This window comes from Leptonotus elevatus, chromosome 17, assembly GCF_054856555.1.
Source record: "Leptonotus elevatus isolate MCC_2025b chromosome 17, RoL_Lele_1.0, whole genome shotgun sequence".
Lineage (NCBI taxonomy): Eukaryota > Metazoa > Chordata > Actinopteri > Syngnathiformes > Syngnathidae > Leptonotus > Leptonotus elevatus.
In genome coordinates, this window is record NC_141255.1 from 3,893,996 (window position 1) to 3,918,184 (window position 24,189).

The window sequence follows — 24,189 nt, forward strand, 5'->3', positions numbered from 1 at the left end:
TCTGTACCACCCCCCCCCCCCCCCCCCCCGCTGCTGTTTTGAAAACAGCCAAAACGTTATACGATAATTCAAGCAAGTGAGCCAGTACAGTACAGTCACAGCATGAGGGTGGGGTTTCTAGGCTCAAGGGCACTGGCAGTGGTGGTGCATTCAGTTGTTACCCAGAGGGGCCGAGATTCCAAATGGATCCACACCAACCTTTAGGTTACATTCAGCTCGATTAGATGAAACGTGATAGACAATATAATGAAATACATGATCTTTTATTCATGACCTATTTTGCATCGCGACTGCATTTCCAGTCTCATTATATTACAGTAAATGTGATGTTTCAATTCTCCCTCTCAAAAATCAACTAGTTAACTTTTTTGGGGGGTGATTAACTGATCTATAACCTGTTAGCTGTTTAAAATGGACGTGATCTCTGGAGATTGAGTGACTGGAGTTTTTCTGCAACTTTAGACTCAATACAAACCGAATTGGTTTCTAATCCCAACAAAACCCATATCCCTTAATTGACTCAATTTAAACCGGAAACCATTCAAACTCGGTAGGATTCTTGCTTCGAAACATGACAATCACCCCAGTAAGTTTGATGAGGATCAATCAACAAATGCATCTGTAGTCCTCTGAGACATTAAAACAGATTATCGCTACTATTAGCTCCTGAAATGCAGTTGGACTGAAGACTTTGCAACAAATGTATGGAAAATGCATTCTTTTCATGACAAGTGACATCTAGCAGTCCCTCTATAACTGGTTCCCGTGAGTTGATGCGCACCTTTGATAGAAGCGCTCCCTTTCACTATTCATTTTACCCGTGAATCAAGTCATGATAGATAAATAGATAGATGCGTCAATCAATTTACAATTTTTAATCGTAATTCATCACATGACTTCAATAGTTGACTCACGATTAATCGCTAATTTTATATTTGTTCTAAATGTAAAAAAAAAAATTCTTAAAATTTTCATACTCAACATTAAAGTGGAAAAATATGGCTGCCTTTTAGTCATTGATACAGTAATTTCATAATAATACATAAAATTTAGTTAAAATTAAAAAGATGTCTACTGTAAAAAACGTGTGATATTGGTTTGTGTTGGTCATTTTTCTGCCACTAGATGGCATAACTGCATTTGTAAGACTTTGGTGACAGCTCAGTGCATTTTTCTTTTCATATTAAGAGCTATCTAATCTTTAACATGAAGTAATGTGAAATTCTGCACATAAAAAAAAAAAGAGTGCCATTAAAGCAACTTTAAATTAACTCAAAATTAATGAACTAATTTTGACACCCCTAACGAAAATACAAACATTTAACGTCTCACCCGCTCTAAATTTCCCAAAGTGGTCTCGCTGCTTCAAAGTCGTCCTTAGATTGAAATTTTCAACCGTGGCGCCACCCGACCCACTTGGCTGATGGAATATGAATGAGGCACATAGATGAGAATATATAAAATATTTCACATATTTATATCGACATTATGTGTCAAAAATATGAATAGGGATTAATCAGTCAAAAATGGACTCGATTGAACAGAGTTGTCCCTCTGTCCTTGAATGATGCACATATATGGAGTCAGGTTGAAAAAAAAAGAAAAAAGGGTGCACCTGATTTAATGTGATGCACAAAGGCACCACTCTGATGTGTCTCATTAATTCTTCAGCTCAGCGGTCTGTGGACGGACGTGGCAGATTGACGTGGGGGGGTTGGGTTGGGGGGGGGGGGGGATGAGGAGACTTCCCCGGCGTCTCGCAAAACGCTTTGAAATGGAAGTATAGTTTAGCGAGTATGCCTCCGAGCTCTAAACGGACCCCCCCCCCCCCGCTTTATATACAAGCAGGCAGTCAGTCTTCCACCCCCCCCCCCCCCCCTGCAAATGCATGAATCTTGCAAACTGCCGTGACATGATTACGCCTTGTCAAGCCCGGAAACATCATAAAAATATACTTTTCGGATTTCCAGCGAGCAATAATATGGAGATCAGAAGACGCCAGGACTGTGGAGGGGAGGTAATAATAACCCAGGTGCCGCCATTAAGGAAACTCCCGTTTTCTGCTCCCGCGTGTTCAATTAGCAATCATCATGCACTCTAATCACCCTCAAATAGGCTTGGTTATGGTTTACAGTGCAGCTGATTGCACAGCATTGATCAGCTTCTCGGTCTTGGATAAAATGCGCAAATGGGACAACTCTGAGATGAGAGCTTCTATACTGCAAGCCTACCATTAGCGCCACAAATAATAACGCGTGGCATGGAAGAGACTTGAATGTATCTTTAACAATAGATCTGATTTTTGGGTTTAAGAAAAATGTCCAGATGATAACAAATTTGTGTCTCAATATAAAAGTGGTTAAAACATGAAAAATCAATATACAACTTTTTTCTTTTTCTTTTTTTACCCCTAAACAATCAATGAGTCAAAGCCATATTTTTTTGTGGCAAAGCTACAAATGAGACATTTATTGACATCTTTAAATGTTTCGTAAAGGTAGCATTTTAAGAATAATAATTTACAATGAATATAAATAATAGTAACCAATAAATTAATCACACATGAATGAATTTGGAAGTGTCTTGCTCAAAAAGTAGCAATAGATCCATTCTTGAGGTAAAACCTGAAATGGAAGCTTTCCAGGGGTTTGAGATGACATAATGAAGGTATTCTTTTGCAATTTTGCGCTCAACTCCAATCGAAGTCACCTGTCAATAAATGTATTTTTGTACAATCTGCCCTGGTGTACAATCATATCTGACTTCTCAGTTTTGACGATACATTTACAACACCCTATTTACACCACTTACGCATTCAGTGTAAAAAAAAGTTCATACAAAAAGCTCCGTAGCGAGATTACAAATCGTGAAAAATTTCCCCCCAGTATAAAAAAAAAAATGTTGCCTTGAAGGAGGCCATCACAATAACATAATTGGCGTCTTACCAAACCTCTCTACATTACCAAAAGCAGATAACAAGAAAATGGCTGAGGTTGCAAAAAAGTGTTCAAGTGAAGGAATGCTAACAGTCCTCACAAACGACAGATTACTTGATGTAAAAAAAAAGAAAGAAAAAAAGTGCACTGTAAACGACTCCTACACAGTTGTAACAGACAAGAAGGCGTTCTGGACTTTGGAGTCCTCGGGCACTCGAGCCCCGTGGCTCATCAGCTCCTGAATGGTCATCCAGTTGTCAAGAATCTTTTTGTTGCGCTTCTTCATCATCTTCTTGTGACTGAGCTCCAGGATGCTGACCTCCTTGTGGCCCTCGGCCCCGCTGGCCAGCCCCTCCTTCAGACACTCAAAGCGACTCTTCTGCATGAACTCCCTCCTCTTCCGCTGCTCCCTGGCTCGCGCCAGGTGCTGCTTCCTCTCCTCCTTGCTCCAGTAACGACCCATCTTCATCTCGCTCATGGCGTCGTCGTCCGTGGTCATGCCTCCGCTGCGCTCCTCTCGGATCCTGAGCGCTCGCTCCCGCAGGATGCGGTCGCGAGCCGGCCTCCGGGCCGCGTAGCGAGAGCCGTCTGCTCGCACTTTAACCTTCCACTCCAGACGCGGTTCCCCGGAGCGACCGTTGCGGTTCAGCGGATCCCGGCAGACGCTCAGCAGACTCAGCTGGCTTTGGGAATACTCCAAGGAAGAATGCTGTTGGAGCAGCTGCATGTAGCTCTGCAACACAAACGGCTGAAATGATGCCCTTTGATTTTTCTTAAGTAAGATATCATTTCTTAAATTTAACCTAAATTTACTTATTTTGCTTTCACAAGTTTTTTTTTTTTTTTTTACTGAAAATCAAATCAAATCATTCTGCTCATTTTAAGATACTTATTACTCAATTATCTTATTTGATCAAGCAGTCTTGAAATTGAGTGTTAACAGCCAGTTTTACAATACTGTGAGGCTTAAAACAAGCATTTTACACATTTTAAGATGGCTAACCAACATCAAAGATTTTGCATAATCTAGTAATAAAATGAATGGAAAACAAGTCTGAAAATAATCACTTAGTTGGGTGTGACAATCAGTGGTACTTAAAAAAAAAAAACAATCTGACAAAAGCGCAATATAGCTCTTTATTTACACATATATTTTATAGTTACTTTTTGTACGTTTTCTCTACTGCCTTTTTTTTTCTTTAAAAAAAAAAAATTCTGACTGTTTTGGCAATTCGAAAAATATTTTATGGTAATTTTCTGCTTTTTTTTTTGAACATTTTCTTTTCATCTTTTTTAGTCAATTCTCTGACATTTTTTTTGCAATTTCATGGACAGTTATTGTTCCTCTTCCTTTTTGAACATATTATGATCACTTTGGGGATATTTTTAGGTAATTAAAAAAAAACGTTTTCATCTTTTTCTAACATTTCCTAACATTTTTGGGAATATTTAATTATTCATTTTTGAAATCTAAATAATTAATTAATTTGAAAAATTATTTATCTAAAAAATACAAGTACATTTGTAAAAAAAAACAAAAAACCTTTTCATCTATTTCTGCCAACATAAAAATTTGGACTAACATTTTTTGGGATATTTAATTATTCATTTTGAAATCTAAATCATGAATTCATTTGAAGAATAATTTATCTAAAAAATACAAATAAATATGTAAAAAAAAACAAAAAACCTTTTTATATTTTTCTGCCAATTTAAAAATATGGACTAACATTTTTGGGAATATTTAACTATTCATTTTTGAAATCTAAATTATTAATTCATTTGAATAATAATTTATCTAAAAAAACTAACAACTTTCATCTTTTTCTGACAACTTAAAATTTGGGCGAACATTAAAAAAATATATATTTTTTTAAATCTAAATCCTTAATTCATTTGAAGAATATTTTATCTAAAAAATACAAGTAAATATGTAAAAAAAAAATAATAGTCATTTCTACTATTGTTTTGTTTAGAGATCCACGGAGAGCCACAAGAGAGGGACTAAAGAGCCTCATGCGATTGCAGGACCCCGGTGTGGTGACAAAATCTAATTTGGCCATAGTCATTCATAAGTGATTACTCAATTGCCTTGCTGTTATCAAACCAACCTGAAGTTGCCGGGATCCGAGTGAGCCGTGGTAAGGGCTCGTTTGATATGAGGCAAATGGCGGTTTTCTCTTTGGATCTTTGGTTTTCCGCTTCTTCTCGTTGCGCTCGTCGTCCGCGGGCAGCGCCGGGTCGGACTCCGATCGCGAGGGGTTACTCTGGTCCGGGCTGCTGGAGAAAACGGCGCAAGGACCTGCTTGTACACCTTGTTCTGGTGCCCCCTGAGACTTTGGAAAAGGGATCGGGCTGGAGGGCTTTGACGAGGCCATTCGGAGGTTCTTCTGGTTGGCGATGCTGATGCGTCTCTGCAGGGACTGCTCGGGAGATCGCTCCCTACCCGGCGGGGTGGACCGTGCGCTCTCCGCTGTGTTGTAGGCGCTGGAGCTGTCTTTTTCTCGGGTCTTCTCACTTTGAGGGTGTTCGTGAATGTCGGCCAGCCAGCCGTGGCCCTTGAGCCTCCGAGCCGGCGAATAAGCCGGGGGCGTCGAGGCGTCCGTCTGCTGGGCCTGGCGGAGCTGATGCGCCTGCATGATGTTCTGGCACTCGAGCTCGATGCTGCGCAGCTCTTCGTTTAACATCCTCAGCTCTTGTTCCACACCAACGCCGTCGTCGGCCTCCTCGGCGCTATCGCCGTCCCCTCCGCCCTGCTCCGTCAGGCTGCACTCGATACTGTGCCGAATGGAGTACACCCCGCACTCCACGCCCTTCCTGATTTGACACTTGACCTCCAGAAGTTGCTGAAAGTGATTCTCCAAACCTAAGATCCCATTTCCAAGATTGTGATTGCTCACTACCCCTTCGCAACCTTGTTCTTTAGTTACTGTCCTTTGCTCCTGGGAATCCTGCGATAGCACGCCGTGCGGATTCCGGGATCGCCATTGTTCCCTCAGACACTGAGCTGGACTCCTTCTGTAGAGTCTGGCCAATAGCGGTTGGTGCTCAGGACTGTCGGTACTGCATCCAAACCCGCTGTCTTTGTCTTGGCCGTTGGAGGAACAGGTCGCTGTATCATCTGCCTTTTCCTCTTGAACCTGTGGAGGAAGAATTTAAAAGCAGTGAAAAAAAATGCTTGTTAAAAAAAGCACCTGGATCCTGAATTCCTTCTTCCCCACCTCCAGGATCTCCATCTTCAGTTCCTTCACCAACTCCCGTCGCTCATCGTCAAGCCACACGTCGTCATCCTCCAGCTGAAAACCAAAAACCAAACCAAATGTCGCCTCGAAAGCAAGAAACCGTGACAAATTGTCAAGTTGCGCCCCGTGTGGTGGTTACCTGCGGCCTCGTCACCAGCAGGACGATGCTCTTTGCGTTTTCTCCCGACAGCAAAGAAACTGCCTTCTCTCTATCTTGCACCGCCTGTCCATTTATCTGCACCCAAAAATATTTGTAAAAGGGTTTTTGCATGGCTGTCCGCCAAGCCCGGACGCTTTACAACCCCTCACATCTCTATCGCCGTCTATATCGCTAAGCATGTTCCGGCGCAGGTTGAGCAAGCGCATCGTCCAACCTCTTCTGTCTTCACTCGCCACACAATTAACTCTTCTGTGACAGGCGGTGTTCATCTTTTCTCCTCTCGAGTAATGGGGGCTGCCATAAGGAGATAATGGGGCCGCGAGGACAGGGGACAGCGAAGCCCATGATCTTTCACAGCAAACAGAAACACTCCAGCAAGGGGAATTAATAGCTGGAATGTGAGCGGCGGGTTTTTATGCTGGTCTTTGTTTGTACACCACAGGGACAAGTAGCGTTAGGTCAGCTCGTCTTAACACCGATAGGGGCGTTGGTAAATTCAGTTGGTTCCCTTCTGGGATGACTTTCTACAAGATTTTGAAACGTCTCATTTCATTTGTTGGAGAACATGTGGTGCATAAAATAGATGTAAGCATGAGCTTTATGTGCGCATAATGGTGCACCTTGTTGCTGGTCTCACTTAACTCATTCGCTGCCATTGACGGCTATAGACGTCCAAAATTCATTTGAACAATTTTTATTAGTTTAACATTTTTTTTCCATTTTTGTTAACAAGAGTATGAAAGTCTTTTGTCACAGTTCCGGAAGGCACTAAAGCATTATTAAAAATTTTAATTAAAAAAACAATTAAAGAAAATATATTTTTTTGTACATTTAGAACAGATATAAAATTTGTGATTAATCTTGAGTTAACTAGTGAATTCATGCGATTAATTATGATTACAAATTTTAATCGCCTGATGCCCCTAATTTTTAATAATCTTTTCTTTAATTGTTTTTTTATTAACATTTTTAATGTTTTTTTTTAAAGAAAAAAAATACATAAAACATTAGGGACGTCGGGCGATTACAATTTTTAAACGTAATTAATCGCGTGACTTCATTCGTTAACTCCCGATTTAAATAGTTTAAAATCAATTTAAAAAAATGTAATAATGTTTTTTCATTTTGAAGAAAAAATTATAAAAAAATTAGGAGCGTCGGGCGATTACAATTTTTAAACGTAATTAATCGCATGACTTCACTTGTTAACTCACGATTAATCACAAATTTTATATCTGTTCTAATACAAACAAAAAAAAACTCGGTTTGCATACTTTTGTTAACAAAAGTGAGAAAAAATGTAAAACTAATAGAAATAGTGAGTTAATGACAATCTAAAAAAGATAGAAACAAAGAGCTGCTTTAGTGTCTTCCGGAACTCTGACGAAAGACTTTCATTCCCTACATGTGGTGATCCGTGGCCCAGAGGATTCCAAGCTCCAAAAAGTCCTTTATTGAAAAAAATAAACGTCACTTGTGGAAGAACTTACTTGTAGAATACGATCTCCATTTTTAATGCGCCCGTCTCTTGCTGCTAAACTGTTTGGCTCCACCTGCGCAAAAACAAAACAAAACAACACGTTTCATTTCAGCCAAGCAGTGATAACACAGCGAAACCAGCCAATAATTTGAACAAAGAACATCTCGTGGCAGTAAACAAAGGACAACAATGGATGACAGCCAGCATTTTGGACTTGAATAACGTGCATCTTGCTGTTTCGGAAAAAAACACAATGGCGCCTTTTTAAAGACATATAGGATATCCTCAGTTCTCTTTTTCACTTCTTACGTGACCATGCCCGATGAAGATTTACTGCAACAGTGTCGTGTCGGACCAGTGCAATGTAAACAAGCCTGCACCTGGCTGACGTAAATGGCCATGTCCTCCTCCTCATCGGTCCGGTAGCACAACGTTAGACCCAGCTTCTCTTGAGTGTTTTGCTTGCATAGCTCCACTTCCTGTTGGAGAAACCCAAAAGTTTCAGTTTGACATAATTAATTGGTTAGCCAGATAATTAGAATTTTCTTTGGATTGCTACACCTGAAATGATATCAGCTACTGGAAACTAGGTCCAAATTGATTCCATATGCTGTCGAATAATCCTAATGGATGGTCGAGTGGTGTCATTTAAAAAAATAAAAAATAATTTAATCGCTGTTTTGCTGTTTCCATTGCATTCTGATGAACCATTCATTCAATAAACTCCTACACTTATTCTGGTTATGAAATGATATTTGGAAATGATTGTCCATAGTCACGTGTTGACGTTTTGGTGCGTTTCAAAGGATTTTCAACATTTCAAATTGGGACCTGGAACTTTGAAGTTTTCAGGTTGTGGGCTATTTTCGATTCAAAATGTCAGAAAATAAGCAATAATGTTGATCAGGAAACATAGAAGACATTTGGACTAAATTGAAATCAGTTGAATGTGAGAGGATGATCGGGCGTGTTGTCTCAAAAACACATGATTAGGTCTAATTTGGACCGAGACAGCCGTGACATCGAAACTCATTTCCTCTACCGACAATTCCATTGTGCGTTAACGGTGTCTTCGTTTACGCGCCCATGTCAAACGACCAATATCCCATTTAGCAGCCGCTGCCGACGTATAAATGTTACACGGCGAGCGCGGCATTGTGTGCAACATCTGTTCGCCACATTTTTCCCTAATTGCCACTTAACACTTCTATTATGTCTAATTGAAAAGAAATGATTGCCGCATCTAATGTTCATTGTTTTTTTTTACCTTGAATTGAACGTACTGTACTGGAGACTCAGCTCGTCTCAGTTTCTCAGTACAGCAGTAATATTAGCCACTCTGTGCAGAGGCTAAAGAATATATGCCCTATGGAATACCAAAACTGGCCATATTAAAAATAAATAAATGACTAAAAGTGAAAATAAAGATGGATATAAAAACTATAATTCAAAAATTAAATAAAAAAAATATATATAAATGGGGAAATATATATATATATATATATATATATATATATATATATGTATCCCTAAATAAATAAAAGTAAAAAATAAAATAAAAATGAGATTCAAAAAATTAAATAAATATAAAAATCATTATTGAAATAAATACAAAAATAAATGTATAAATAGAATTAAATATCAATCAATAAATAAAAACACTCTGCTCTCACATTTATTTATTTCATGCTGCAGACGCCCTGTCAAGTCAAAATGTTATTCAAATGAGGGGGTGGTCCTAAGCGTGTCGTAGTTTGGGCTCCGCTGTTGTAAACTGGGGTTGGCGAATAAGGAAGTCGCCGACTTGCATGGAGAGCTCCAGCAATGGACACCCAAGACACGTTTGGGACCGCCCTCTAATTTGAACAACATTTCGGCCTGACAGAGCATCTGCAGCATGAAATAAATAAATAAATGTGAGAGCAGAGCATTTGTATTCATTGATTGATATTTAATTCTATTTATATATTTATTTGTGTATTTATTTCAACATTTATTTGTATTTTTTGAATCTCGTTTTTTATTTTTACTTTGATTTATTTATTCATTTAGGGATATATGTATGTATATATATATATTTGTGTTTTTTATTTCCATTTATACTTATTTTTTAATACAATTTTTGAATTATATTTTTATATCTGTTTTTATTTTCACTTTTAGTAATTTATTCATTCATTTATTTAATTTTTTAATTTTTTTAATTTGGGCAGTTTTGCTCCTCCGTAATGCCCGTGTGTATTAGTACTGTCTACACTGGCCTACAGTGTCGACAGACAGTCTAATTATTAGACTCAACGCTACTCTTTATTTGACCTATTTGCGTATTTATTTCAACATTTATTTTTATATTTATTTATTATTTAGGGATAGGTGAGTATTAGTACAGTGTAGACAGACAGGCTAATTATTAGACATTTTTTTTAGGGGTACCATCCTATTCACAAGGCATTCTTAAAACGCTACCATGATCTACTTTTATTGTGCTTACATACTTTTCTCCCCCTTTTTCAAACAATAGTGTCAATTTGTGAGTATGTTGGCACCATGTTGCTGACTTCCGTGCATTACCGGTGATTTGTCAATCAGCCGCAACTCCGGGGACTCTCCTGTCTCATTCCCCCAATCAACAAAGCTCTCCGCGTTTCAGTTAGATACACACGGATGGACGGATATGCTACCTGGCTGCCAAGCTGACCTTGTTGCGATTGTACGAAGCCTCTCATCCATATCACGCAGCAAGTTAGGCCTCAGCTGGCAGCGAGGGAGCCCTAATGACTCACAATGCCGCTCGCTGAACCAGGAAGTGCCCATTAAACCAGCCAGAGTTGACGGCGGCTCGTCACTGTCACAGACAATCACCCGCAGGTCCTCTTTTGGACGGCTGTAATCCATTTGTTAGCGCATACACACACACAGTGCTACACGTGGTTTCGTCTGCTCATTAAAGTAGTAGTTTACATTGTGTGGACCGGCCAGCCAAGCAATTGGCAATTTGGTGTAGCATTGGCCGGGTCCGAAATGGACCCTAATGGGTGGCAAACTTCATTCTTCATTTTATTTAAACAAACAAGTTCACGAAGCACTCCACAAAACCGGGCAACAAAATACACACTCACTCGTCACGGGATGAGGCACAGCTGTACATATGACGTTTAAATTATCATTTTCTTTACAATAATATATTCTCTGCGCCCCCCCCCCCCCCCCCCCACTAGTGTAAACACGGTATTCTGATTATTAATGCGTTTGTGAATTATGAACTAAACAGCAACCGGGGCGGCGGCCATTTTGCCTCTCGCTTTTGACTGAAAATGACATCACAGTTTGGTCATGTGACAAGCTGAGCCATCATTGGCCGTTACCTAAAGCCTAAGCAACTGTGATGTCATATTTCAGTCCAAAAAAAAGTGGCAAAATGGCCGCCGCATGAGATGGATAAAATGGTTGGATTATGCTGCTTAATTTATATTCCGCAAAGGCAACATTAAATCAGAATTCACTTCCTCTTTAAGGAGGGAGCTGATTGGCTGAGATAAAGAAAGTAGGTGGGACAAGCAAGATAGATAGATAGATAGATAGATACTTTATTAATCTCCGCATTTAGACCGATTTGAACCGAATAGACCAGGTAGAAGCACTTATTGACAACAATTACCACAAAAAGTGCAATTGTACCTCATAAACATACTCTTCAGTCCGCTCCACCTCAGCAGGCATATTGGAAAGGTACTCGGGACATTCGTAGAACTCATGCTCCAACGTGTGGATAGAGTGGCAGCTGGAAAGAAACAAGCAGTCATGTCAAACTAACTCAACTAAAGCCACTGCTTCATCAGCAACTTGTCATCGAAACAACAGGAAAAAAAAAAACGGAGCTCACACCTGTCAGACAAAAGGAAGGGACAGACGTCAGGCACGGGCGGCGTCACCGGTCGGAGCTTGGCCAGCGCCATGATGTGCTCGAAGGTGATGTCCGTTTGCGTGCACACGTCGGCCACGCAAGCCTCCTCCGGCGGAGCAGCGACGGGCCGGATGACCTGGACGACAATGGGGTCTCGTCGGATGGCCTCCGCCGCCGTTTCATCCTGCTCCACCTTGGAGAAGTTACGCCTGTTCACCTGCAAGACAACAAGCACGGTTCATTTTTACCATGGCTGTTTGAAAGGGGGGCTGAGAAGCATGTGTTGGCCTTACTAATTGCGGTCTGTTCTAAAAATAGCTCATTCGTGATAGGACTTGCTAAGAATTAAAAGAAGAAAAATGTCAACTTTTTTCTTTTTTACTTTTCATGGTACACGTTTCTTAATAATTTACCAATTTTTTTTAATAGATCGTGTTTAATCAAATAAAGAGCTGTTATTATTTACTCCAATATTACAAAAAAAGGACAAAAACAGCAGCATAAATGGACCCAAATAAAAATCTGCAATCGAGTGAATCTGCAGTAAGTGAACCGCGAAGTACCACTTTATAAAATTTTTCCCTAACAAAATAATGACAGATCATTTTAATTACATACCAATACAGACAGCATGTTTTCCTTTAAATTGCATGAAATTAATGGCAATTTTCTACTCTTCTCATTTCTCGTACCTGATCGTCACAAAACGGCCACAAGAGGGCAGACAATACTGGTATCATCTCAATCAATCAATCAATCAATCAATCAATCAATCAATCAATCAATCAACCAATCAATCAATCATTATTTGTATAGCACTTTTCATACAAAAAAATACAAGTCAAAGTGCTTTACATAGTTTAAAAACACATCCTCAGCCCACCGACCACAAAAAAACAAAAAACAAACAAAATCTGCCATTTCGAGTACGCTACCGATACCTTGAAATAAGGCCAGATACCAAGGAATCGATACCAATGCCTGGTATCGCCACCAGCCCATCCTTGATTTTTTTACAATTATTGGGCTTGCAAAGTTACATTTAGACCAAGGTAGAGGCTGTTATAATTAATTTAATGTTAATGTTAGCAGGAGCCTTTCAGAGTATATTTTATTATTCAATGTAAGATTTGAAAAGGCTGCGCCACAAGGGAATGACATGGGTGGGGGGTGGGGGTGAATGTGCTCTCCTAAGACGTCAATGTGACTGACACCTGTCAGCTAAACTGAATGTAATTGTGTAAATAGCCAATGTATTAACTCATGAGCTGACACATAATTTAAGTCACTTACTGTATTTCCCAATAACAAGTGTGCACCCCAGTCAATCACAATGTAACATTTGGACTTTTCTCTAATGTATTTTAGAGCTTAAAAGAATGAAGAAGCTTAACTCATTCACTGCCATAAATTCATAAAAAAAAATAAAGATAAAAAATTCAGGGTGTCAGGCGATTACATTTTTTAATTGTAATTAATCGCATGACTTTACTAATTAACTCACGATTAATCCCAAATTTTATATCTGTTCTAAATGTACAATATTAAAAAAAAATCTAGGTTTTCATACTCTTAACATAAGTGGAACAAATTTTAAGCTAATAGAAATAGTTGAAATGAAATTTTGACGTTTATAGCCGTCAATGGCATTGAATGAATAAAAAAATATATATTATTAAAAATTCAGGGAGTCAGGCGCTTATTATTTTTTTAAATTGTTACTAATCGGTTTTCATACTCTTGTTAACAAAAGTGGGAAAAAAAGGTTAAACTAATAGATATAGTTCAAATTATTTTTTGACGTTTAAAGCCGTCAATGGCAGTGAATGAGTTAAATACTACCACAAACACATTTGTCATCTATTTTCACAGTGATGTAAAAAATGCCCATATTTGTAACGACGACTGGGTTAAAAAAAACAAAAAACAAATTGGTTGAAATACTGGAGCTCATCCAGCGCTGGATCCCAAAAACGAAATGACATTTGTTATAAAATATTTTCCAAGGGAGACAAAGCAAACAGTCATTCTAGGCCACGGGCTATTAATCCAATAGTTTGTGATCTTCTAATTAAACACGTCGTCAGCCACGAGTGCTTGCAAGCACACGGCTGGAGCGCAAAAAGTGGCGCCTCTCGAAATTGGGGTTGAAAGTAGCACGCGGTGAAGGTCAGCCTGAGGCCTCCAATATGCTCAAAAGTCAAATGTGTCACCGGCTTTTATCTTTTTTTTCTCCCCACTTTTTTTTAAATTCAAACGGGACTGCAGATAAGAGATGGCGTTTTATTTGTGTTTGCTGCGTGGAGATAAGAGTATATGATGCCGAATCTGTCAGATAGGGTGTCATTGTGAGGGGAAAAGAAAAAAAAGAAGACATCCTTCATACGTGACATGATCTCCCGGCAGGATTAACACAAGCGCTACAATACGCTAGCTGCATTAACTGCGCTGATAATGCCGCTGTCACTGAATGGCTTCGGGACAATAAGCTTTTCGCTATTCAACGCCGACCTTGCTTGCTATTCCCCCCCCCTTTTGCGCCCAATCCCCTTTTTTCCGTCAGATTGAGATTCTTGTGAACGTCACTCCAATACGATTGTTATTCCATTGGGGGGGGGGGGGGGGGGGGGGGGATGGTGTGTATTGTTGACAAGGGAAGGAAGCGCAGGTGGCGGCTTGCGCTCACAATCTGCAGCCGTCTCGTTTGAGGCCGGCGCGGCCGTCATAAATGTCTCATTTCAATAAGAAAAGTGGGAAGGGGGTCTTTGAGTGACAGGCTCCAGTGAATCGCGTTGACCCTTGTCTTGCGACACCTTCACGCCAGTGATGCCGGAAGATATTCTTGTGGAGGAAATGCACCTCGGGAAGTACTCCGAGTCGAGGGTACGCTCGTTATGCATTTAAAGCCCTCAAAAAGTACCATACTTCTTTTGAACATGACTTGCTTTGAAGCCAGGGGCAATTCTAAGCCTATCTTCGCCGCAGGGAATTTGGTGCACTCAGTAGTCGACTTTTAGCTGTTGTGATGGTACAGCGTGTGATTTTTCTTTCTATTTAAATTTTTACTGTCAAAAAAAAAAGAAAAAGAAAGTGGTTGGACGAATAGGTGCAATACGAATTCACATGTGTAATGGAACGTATGGTGTTCTGCAGGGTTCAATTCTGGGGCTTCTGCCATTTTCATTGTATCTGCTGCCCCTGGGTTCCATCTGAACTCATTCGCTGCCATTGACGGCTATAGACGTCAAAAATTTATTTCTACTTTTGTTAACGAGAGTATGAAAACCTAGAAAAAAACAATTATTTAGAACAGATATAAAATTTGTGATTAATCGTGAGTTAAATATTGAAGTCATGTGATTCATTACAATAAATTTGAATCGCCTGACGCCGCTGATTTTTAATCATCTTTTATTTAAAAAATAAATGAAAAATGTGTTTTTTTTAAAAGAAAAAATCATTAGGAGCGTCAAGCGATTACAATTTTTAAACGTAATTAATCGCACGATTAATCACAAATTTTATATCTGTTCTAATAAAATAAAAAAACTCGGTTTGCATACTTTTGTTAACAAAAGTGGGAAAAAAAGTAAACTAATAGAAATAGTTACAATAAATTTTTGACTTTTATAGGCATCAAAGGTAGTGAATGAATTAAAAAACAGCGGGTGTTTTTAAGTGCTCAATATATATAGAGTTGAGTTGAGTGAATGTGCATAGGGAACTAATGGGGTTCCGTACCTTGAACAAGGTGAAGAACCACTGCCTTAAAATGTGCAAGAAGTTTAGTTAAAAAAAAGAAAAGAAAAAGACTAACATTGAATTTGGACCGTCAACCCTGTAGCGCAAAACACGCTTAGCTGTGGCTAATAAATCCACAAATCCTTTCTCTTGTCCCAACAATCAGTAACGTTGCTTTTCATTTCGACACTGCCCCAATTAATCAAAGTGACAAGGCATTTAATGAGAGACAATTAGCCGGAAATGCAAATCAAATGGCAAGCAGGCGGTAAAGATGGCCGCTCACGGACGTCAACGACGGTTTCAAGGAGACGCAACGCTCGACTGGCGAGTTCGGTCATCACGTATGCAAAAAAAGTCGGCTCAAGTGGCAATGAGTGTCCTTCACCGTTTTGCAGACGCGGGATCGTGCACAAAAACAGCCAATTAGTTCTGCATCAAACCGGCCGCCGACATGAAACACGGATTAAGCGCAGCGGCGTCAACTAAGCCTTCCCCTCTCTGAAGATGGATTCAAAATAAATATTCTTTTGGTTTGTTTCTTCAAAAGCGGCATATTTCCTGGGTGGCCGTCGTGTCCTTCAACTCGTCGTGCTGGCCACTCACATTAGGAAATCTCTGCCAGCGTCCTTCGGAAAAGATCCACTTTGATGTTTACGGAGGATTTGGCCTGCAACCAGCCATTTTCTGTATTATTTATGTATTTATTCTCTCTCTCTCTCTCTCTCTCTCTCTCTCTCATACATTTAACACTACAGGAATTTGTCAACTCTCTCTCTCTCTCTCTCTCTCTCTCTCTCTCTCTCTCTCTCTCTCTCTCTCTCTCTCTCTCTCTCTCTCTCTCTCTCTCTCTCTCTCTCTCTCTCTCTCTCTCTCTCTCTCTCTCTCTCTCTCTCTCTCTCTCTCTCTCTCTCTCTCTCTCTCTCTCTCTCTCTCTGAAGATTTTTTACTTTTACTTGAGTCCTATTCCAAAGTAACAGTTCTCTTACTTGAGTACAAATTGTGGCATCAGTGTGTAATAATTGCAATTATGCCATTTAGTGGCAGAAAAATGACCTCAACACAAATCAATATGACATATTTTAAATTGTGAATGAATTATTATGAAATTACAGTATCAATGACTAAAAGATGCAGTCATATTTCAAAAAAAAAAAAAATCCCCACATTTATGTTAACAAGCGTATAAAAACTTTAGAACATACATAAAAATTGTGACTCATCGTGAGTTAACTATTGAAGCCATGCGATTAATTAATTAATTCTTAATTATTAATTAATTAAAATAAAAAATGGTATCGCCTGACAACCCTTATATTATGTATATATATATATATATATATATATATATATATATATATATATATATATACATATTTATTCTGTATATATACACATATAAAGACAAGCTGGGTTAATCGAGTGCACTTTCTTAGAAAAACTAGTTTTGGTAACTTTATGTGGCATTTAAAATCTCAGTGATAAAAAATGGACATAAAATGTGCTGATATGGTGATAAATCATAATATAAATGACTCTAATCTAAAGCAGATGAAGCCATAAAAGTAAGAATGTCAACATGCTAGTCAATAACTTATATAGGTAGGCGCTTTTATTCCTTTTAAATTGGACTTTTTCTCATGGGGGAATGCAATATACTGCAAATACACACATTTCTGACGCAAGTGTGCGTTCGCACTTTTCATTTCCTGCTCTCCTCCATATGCAAAACAAGCGTCTTCTCATGAATGCAGCTTCTTTTTGTATCCCTTTCTCTTTATTCATTCGACGCCTTCAACTTGCTCCGCTCAAGTATTTATATTAGCGCCGATTCTGCTGCAATCAAATCCAAAGTGACAAACAAAACGGCAAATAAAATGACTAATATCCTCGTGCGGTTGAACTAATAGGCTCAGCCATGCGGTGGGCGTGGCTTGACAGAATGCATCCACGAGACTTTCATTAGCCTCAATATCCTGCCAAGACAATAACAATTAGCGAGCAGCGAGACGTGCGGCGTGTTGCCACCGCCGTAATTAGCCCTCTTTTGTCACATGGGGCCGCGGTCTCGGATTGCGAGGAATTTACTGGATTTCTGCACACATCGCCTTTTATTTCTCGTTGGCATTAAAATGATACAGGACAATAGAGGGGCCCCTCCCTCCCTCATCCTTGCACCGAGGTGGAATTGGGCTGCTGGGGGTCAGGGGTCAGGGGTCGGATCCGTATCGTTCGTCCAGATGGCCGAGTTCGCAAGGAGGTGATGTGTTACGCTACTAGAAAATGTCTTTTTCCACACATTTAATCAACTCCAAATTGTGTTCCATATCATCAGAAATTATAAATAAAAAAAGGTTGCATTTTGGTGGTAATAGAGCATCCTTTAAAGTCTGCAGTTTTCTGCCATTGACAATGAATTTATTTCAGATTTTAGCTGAAGGCAAAAAGCATTTGCATAAAACATTTGGAAAATGAATCATTTTCCTGGAGAGCCCCAAAAAAAGAAAATTAAAGATTCACGCGGTTGCTCTTTGCATAAAATTAAACGTTCTTTTTGGCCCGGAGTGTGAACTTCATATTTTTCCACCGTTGTGATCAAACTTTTTCAATGAATTTCAAAGTGATGCATGTTTATGCTAACTGGAACATGTAGCTCATTAGCATTATTCATAACATGAAGTTTGCCCTTTGGTGGAAATGAAAATCTAAAAACCGCAGCCTTTTATGAGAAAGGAAATGCTTCGCAAACAAGAAATAAAATCTTTAAAAATCACAGTTTTGTCGTTCTGATTCTTGCTCCCAAAAATGTATAAATATGTTCTATTTGAAATATCACCATAGTCCTAAAAAGGTTTTTTTTAATGCTAGAGAATACAAAAGGCTTTGTAGCAAAGCAATGGTAGCAAAAAACGGCCAGCAGGTGGTAGCAGAGTATAAGAGATCAACCAAGGCCATGTTGCAAAAACCTCTTTTCCCCAGTGTTTAAAACAGATTTGTGAATAATGATGAAACTTAACTATATTCTAATGCCAATTGCTGCAAAATAGAAACAGAAATGTACTTTTTTTTCGAAAATGGATGGAAGGTTACCAATTTTGGCACCATTCATAACTGGACATTCCTTTTATTTGGCTTATGTTACGTGATCATAACTTGTCTCATGGTGTCAAAAAGGGCAATCCGGGTAGCTACTGTTTGGTTTGGACTTGCGAGGTGACTCCATTTGAAGAGGATAATCCCATTGAAATATCACGTTGACACAAACGAGGAGCACAAATCCCGTGAAACGGATCCACAGGGAAGACAAAATACGTTTGCCGAGACATCCAGAGAAACATTTTCACACCTTCGCGCCATTTGGGACGGTCTAACTCTCCAGCCTGAGGCCAAAAGTGTGTTCTAGTTACACCACATGCCACATGTAATCATACCCGCCTGACTATGCAGATGGTTTAGTGCTATCCTATCCGTAACTGGACTCGACGGCAACCTCCGAGTGGGCCTAATTGACTTCCAAACTCGGCTTAGTTAAGTGGGAATTCAACACCAGCGTGCTGCTGTAATCTCATCCGCCCCTCAGACCACCTGCATCCTCACTGCGGATTTCCAAAATGGATTGAGACAGACTGGGTGCAGTTTTTTTTTTTTTTTACAACAAAATCGAATTAAATGAGTCTCTCTCTTTTGCCTTTGCTGTCTTTAAGGCTCATAAATTTTTTTTTAATCCTCCTTTGAAAGGGTGGAGATCATATCGGTACTCGCGACGGATATCGATACTGGTATCGGCCCCCGCTCTTGTGGCCGTTTTTCGGTCAGAAACTAAAGGCCGAAATGGTTATTTTGCATGTATTGAGCGGCTGCGGAAGTGCAGACAGATCTTTGGATATTACATCGTCATTGACTTTGAGATGAATGACGAACGGAGAACAAGAAACAGGAAACGGAAATACACAGCAGCCTTCCAAATTAAAAGCAAGATATAATTAAACATCACACAAGAAACAGCTTGAGGAATTCTTAACATGGTAGATATGACTAAATTACTTGAAACGCTATTGTATTGAATTGAATTATTTGCACTTCACTGTATTCCTTAAAAGGAAACCACATTTTGATTGGGACTTTTTTCCCCCTCTGGCTACTGGATTATTTGTTTTATTTTATTTATCTATTTTTTGAAATTCATTTTATTGTGTGGTCTATGCAAAATGACTTTTGAAAAAATTGAAAAAATATAATTGACATAAATTTCATTATGATTATTATTACATATTAATAATTTTCATATATATATATATATTTTTATGAATTAATGATTTTGATTTTTTTTAATGTATAATTATCAGTAAAAAAAACATTTTTAAATGTCAGAGTCAGCATTTTTAAGCTGTCAGAAAAAGAGAGAGAAAAGTTAGATCAAAATGTTGACCTAAAAATGACCTAAAAAAATCCTAAAAGGAAGAGGAAAAGCAGAAAATTACCATAAAATGTCCATGAAATTGCCAAAAATGTCAGAGAATGGAATTTTAAAAAGCCAGAAAAGAAAACATTGAAAAAGTAATTATAACATGTCTAAAAAAAATAAAAAATAAAAAAAAAACAGAAATCCTGAAAATAAAACAAAATTAAATTTATAGAAAAAAAAAAGGCAAAAAAAAAATAGCCATAAGACAAAAATTACTATATGTCCATAAAATTGCAACAGCAAAAAAAGTGTCAGAAATTTGTCAGAAAATCAATATGCTGCATATTTTTGTGCTATGTTGCAGCCTTAATTGGCTCTTGGGCCCTCAGCACATTAGACTAACCTAAAACACTATCATCATAATGTTCAAACATTTGTGGCTCCAAACACATTTTTTATTTTATTTTTTTTTGGGGCCTAAAATGTCTTTTTTGACAGTAAAGGTTGCTGACCCCTGGCCCAAGTGTATTAAGAAGTGCTCCAGGGAGTGAAAGACTGGCTGAGGCAATGGGATGGAACAAAGTTGAAACAGTGCCTGGCGACTGATAAGGAACGAGAGAATGCTTTTTGGGAAGAATGGACGCTTTCCTCCTCCATTCTTTATCCCGCCCTCGCTTCCTATCCTATCATCTTGGCCAGGCTAATTGGCCAAAGCTGATAACAACTGATAAGTCCTCTCATCGGGCATAAAAACGAGAGCTGACATTTTTACACAGTCGTAAAAATAAAGCAGAGAATGTGCAATAAACATGGCAGCATGTTTGTGATGCGTGTGTGTAAATATGCTTATGTCTACCCTTTTAAATGTGTGTGTGTGTGCATCTTTTGGCTTTGTCTGGACGGGAGGAGGGAAATGTGTGTGTGTGTGGATTGTGTCCACCCCAGACAGGCTTTCATTCCGAGCTTATCAGAGCCAGCACAGTCGTCGGTGGGTGGTTGCTTTCTGCCATTTTGACCCTTCGCAAACAAGTGTATGAAATGAAAGTGGATGAAAAAAAAAAAAAAAAAAAAAAGTAGCGCAATAGATTTTTCTTTTCATTTCTGACATGCAATCTCACAGTCGAGAGTGTTTGCATGGGAGGGACTTGTCAAGTGCAATCACGCTCACAGGTGAGAAGGGCTTCTCGCTGACCCGCGCCACTTGTTACGCTCCAACAATAAAAGAAAAGGTCGCCTTATTCCAAGCTTTTGCTGCAAAGATTCTTTTTCAACCCGTTCTGGATGATGTCATGCAATGGCTCAGGTCTGAGGAGGCCATATGGAGCGGCCGGCTGTGTGTGGACTGGAACCGACTGGAGAAGGGTCTGCGTCTACACCCCCCTTCCCCCCGACCCCCCCCCCCCCCCCCGCATGGTGCTGTCTAACAGGCTGGACATGTGGCTGAGCATCTGTCCCCCGGCGGATACAACCGATACACACTCACTGACCCGGTCGAGCCGCACAAGATAAATATTGTCTTGCTGCCATTCACTATCATCTTTTTCAACATTCGGTCACTAAAAGTTAGCGCTGGCAGGGCAGTACAAAAAAAGTACGATTGAATACTCGTGGAAAAAAATAGAAAATTCATATATTCATCTGTTGTTGATAAGTTAGCATTTTCGGCAAGTGAGGCAGTTCATTACAACAGCCAGCAGATGGCACTGTGTTTTCTTTTGTTTATTTTTGTTTTCAATTATTACGCCATACTGTATGTTAGTCGTAGGGGTATAATGCAAATCGATTTGAATCCGATAATTGTTTTTAATTGAACTGAACTGAGTCGAATTGTATCCAAGTAGCGATTTACTCTCACTGATTTTCTATGGGGTGCAACAGGGCATTAACTGCTCATAAATGTTTGGAATCTGCCTAACAACAAGTGATGTGACCAGCAACAAAAAAAAAAAAAAAATTTTGTTCACCAATTTGTAAATAAATAAAAGAAGAACGTGAACGACTTGGACTGACAATATTTCTTTTTCCCACTCAAATCATCCTCATCCAGAAGCTTTCATCATATTCCAAAGCAGGTGGTATCCGTGGAAACAAACAGCAGCAAAAACGCTCACAACAGGGAGCGCGTCGGGCTTGGAGGGGGGGAGAAGATTTGAGAAATGTGGAACGATGAAAGGGAGACGCGACGAGGGGATTGCCGAGAAATCTCTCACTCTCTCATCAGCTTCGACTTTGAGGACAAAAGTCACACTGTGACATACTTATTGCTCGCGCAAACTCAACTCTCGTCTCCTTTCATCTTTATACTGGGAGATATAATTTAATTTTATATAATTTACTGATAATCATATATTGTAAAATAAGAAAGCCGGAACACTTTGTTGGAAAAAAAGTTTTCGCTCTAATTGGCACCCAAGCATCTCATCAACACTTGATGTGCGATTGCGCCAATAACTCATTCTTGCCTCCTTATCCTGATTTTGAGCTTCATTTGACACAAGCGTGCTTCCCATAAAATAACCCTCATGCTTCCGTATGCAAATCTGCTGCTGCTCGCTCACAGAGCACGACGCTAAATGATGAATGAACCCGAACGGGCCCGCCTATACTGTACTTGCCAACAAAGCACACCGTTTGCCACACTCAGCACACCTTACCGTATGGCCAGGATTGTTCGGAGAGAAAAAAAAAAAAAACACATTGAGATTCACACTTTACAGGCCTTTCCTTTCTAATCAACACATCCAAAATCTTGTCAAACGGAATTTTCTGCCCATGCTGCGTTTGAAGGCAGCAAAAGAAAAGATCTTCTCCGTTTTTCGGAGGATCGTATTAAAACGTGCCCCAAAGGTCCAAACTCTGGCAGATTGTCAGTACAAAAAGCAATGAAGTTGCATTCAAGCGGTCGTGGAAACATTTGGGCGGTATCGGTTTGAAAGTTTGGCATATCAGAGCTTAGAAGTTCACAAAATAATTGGCAGTAAACTCTTTTGTATCATTTAAACGTACATAAACAGTTAGCTTAGCTTTGGTCCAATTATTATGAAATTATGATTGATATGACATCCAACATTCCTGCATGAATAATGTTTTAGTTTTTTGAAACAAAATGATTTTTTTCCCACACCAAAATAAATGTGAAAAGAAAGAGTTCATTTTTGTGATATGACCTTGTTGAAGTTTAGCTTCTAAATATTTACAGTCATAATACTATGATCGTCATATTGGAGTGTCGCAGGCCCCTAATATAAATTTTATACATAAACAATGATTCGATACGTACCAATAAATGGAGAGAAATACGATTCAGGTTCGAGAAGTACATTATGAAATATGAATAAACTTCTCAGTACTATAAATGTGGTAACTCCTTCAAAAAGATGATACACATCAATTAGGGCAGTGCATCTCTCCAACAACAAAAATTATTTGATACGTCTCAATATATTTGTGGAACAATTAGATTTGATGCACTCATGTTTTTAAATCAGAACAGATTTTCTCATTCAAATCGTTTTTCAAAACGTTACACCCGGAAAAAAAAAAACAATCTCCAGGTCCCCGAACCCAAAAAGTTTTATAACAGCTCTCTCAGTTTTCCATCCTCGTCATCTTAATCCTCCTCCTCCTCCTCCTCTCACCTGTGCAATCTCGTACAGCAGCTTGTAGTGCTCCTCCCGCTTCTGCAAGGTGCACAAATTGCAGCCCATCGTGGTTGCCAAGGAGACGGCGCGCCGTCCGTCGGAGTGAGATGCTCGCGCGCGCCTGAGCTCCCCCCGGCGCTCCTGCTCCTCGGCTCCCCTCTCGCATCCCTCAGAGGATCCCCACTCTGTGCAAAACACACACACACACACACACACACGCGCACGTATCACTAAACTGTCTTTCGAGCGGGCGCGTGTCCCTGGCAGGGTTGAGTGAAAAAAAGCACCTGGCTTCTTTTCACTCTCTTCCTCCCTCGGCCGCCTCTTCCAGTGTGGAGCCGAACGCTCGCGCGCCAGCGGACTTTTGGTGTCGGGCGGACACGCCTCCCTCCCGTGGCGGGCTGCCTCCACACAATATGGGCTTCCTTCTCATTGGCTGGGAGAGAAACGGAGGAGGGCGGAGAGTGCAGAATGTGGGCGTGGCTGCAGGTGTGTTTGCGAAGACGTCCGTGCAATCTCTTTGTTAAGCCTAACAAGTGTCTTGACTGTTTAATCGAGTTAGAATCAAGTGCGCGCGCCACGCAACTGGATTTGGCGTGGAAATCAATCTCATTCACATTCAATCAGTTGCCCCTTCCTGCGCTGGAGGAGGAGGAGGAGGAGGAAGAGGAAGAGGAGGA

At 39.7% G+C, this 24,189-nt stretch overlaps 1 protein-coding gene across 1 annotated transcript; it reads right to left on the reverse strand.

Moving 5' to 3' along the window:
- Window positions 1-2,445: 2,445 nt before the first annotated feature.
- Window positions 2,446-23,847, reverse strand: pdzrn4 (PDZ domain containing ring finger 4). The gene is made up of 10 exons (XM_086059388.1): window positions 23,797-23,847; window positions 23,507-23,694; window positions 11,704-11,939; window positions 11,497-11,599; window positions 8,199-8,297; window positions 7,829-7,891; window positions 6,318-6,413; window positions 6,158-6,232; window positions 5,048-6,076; window positions 2,446-3,669 (listed from the first exon to the last, which is right to left on the reverse strand). Exons 2-10 carry the CDS (start codon window positions 23,573-23,575, stop codon window positions 3,097-3,099), a joined length of 2,343 nt encoding a protein of 780 aa, XP_085915514.1. The 5' UTR covers window positions 23,576-23,694; window positions 23,797-23,847; the 3' UTR covers window positions 2,446-3,096.
- Window positions 23,848-24,189: the final 342 nt, after the last annotated feature.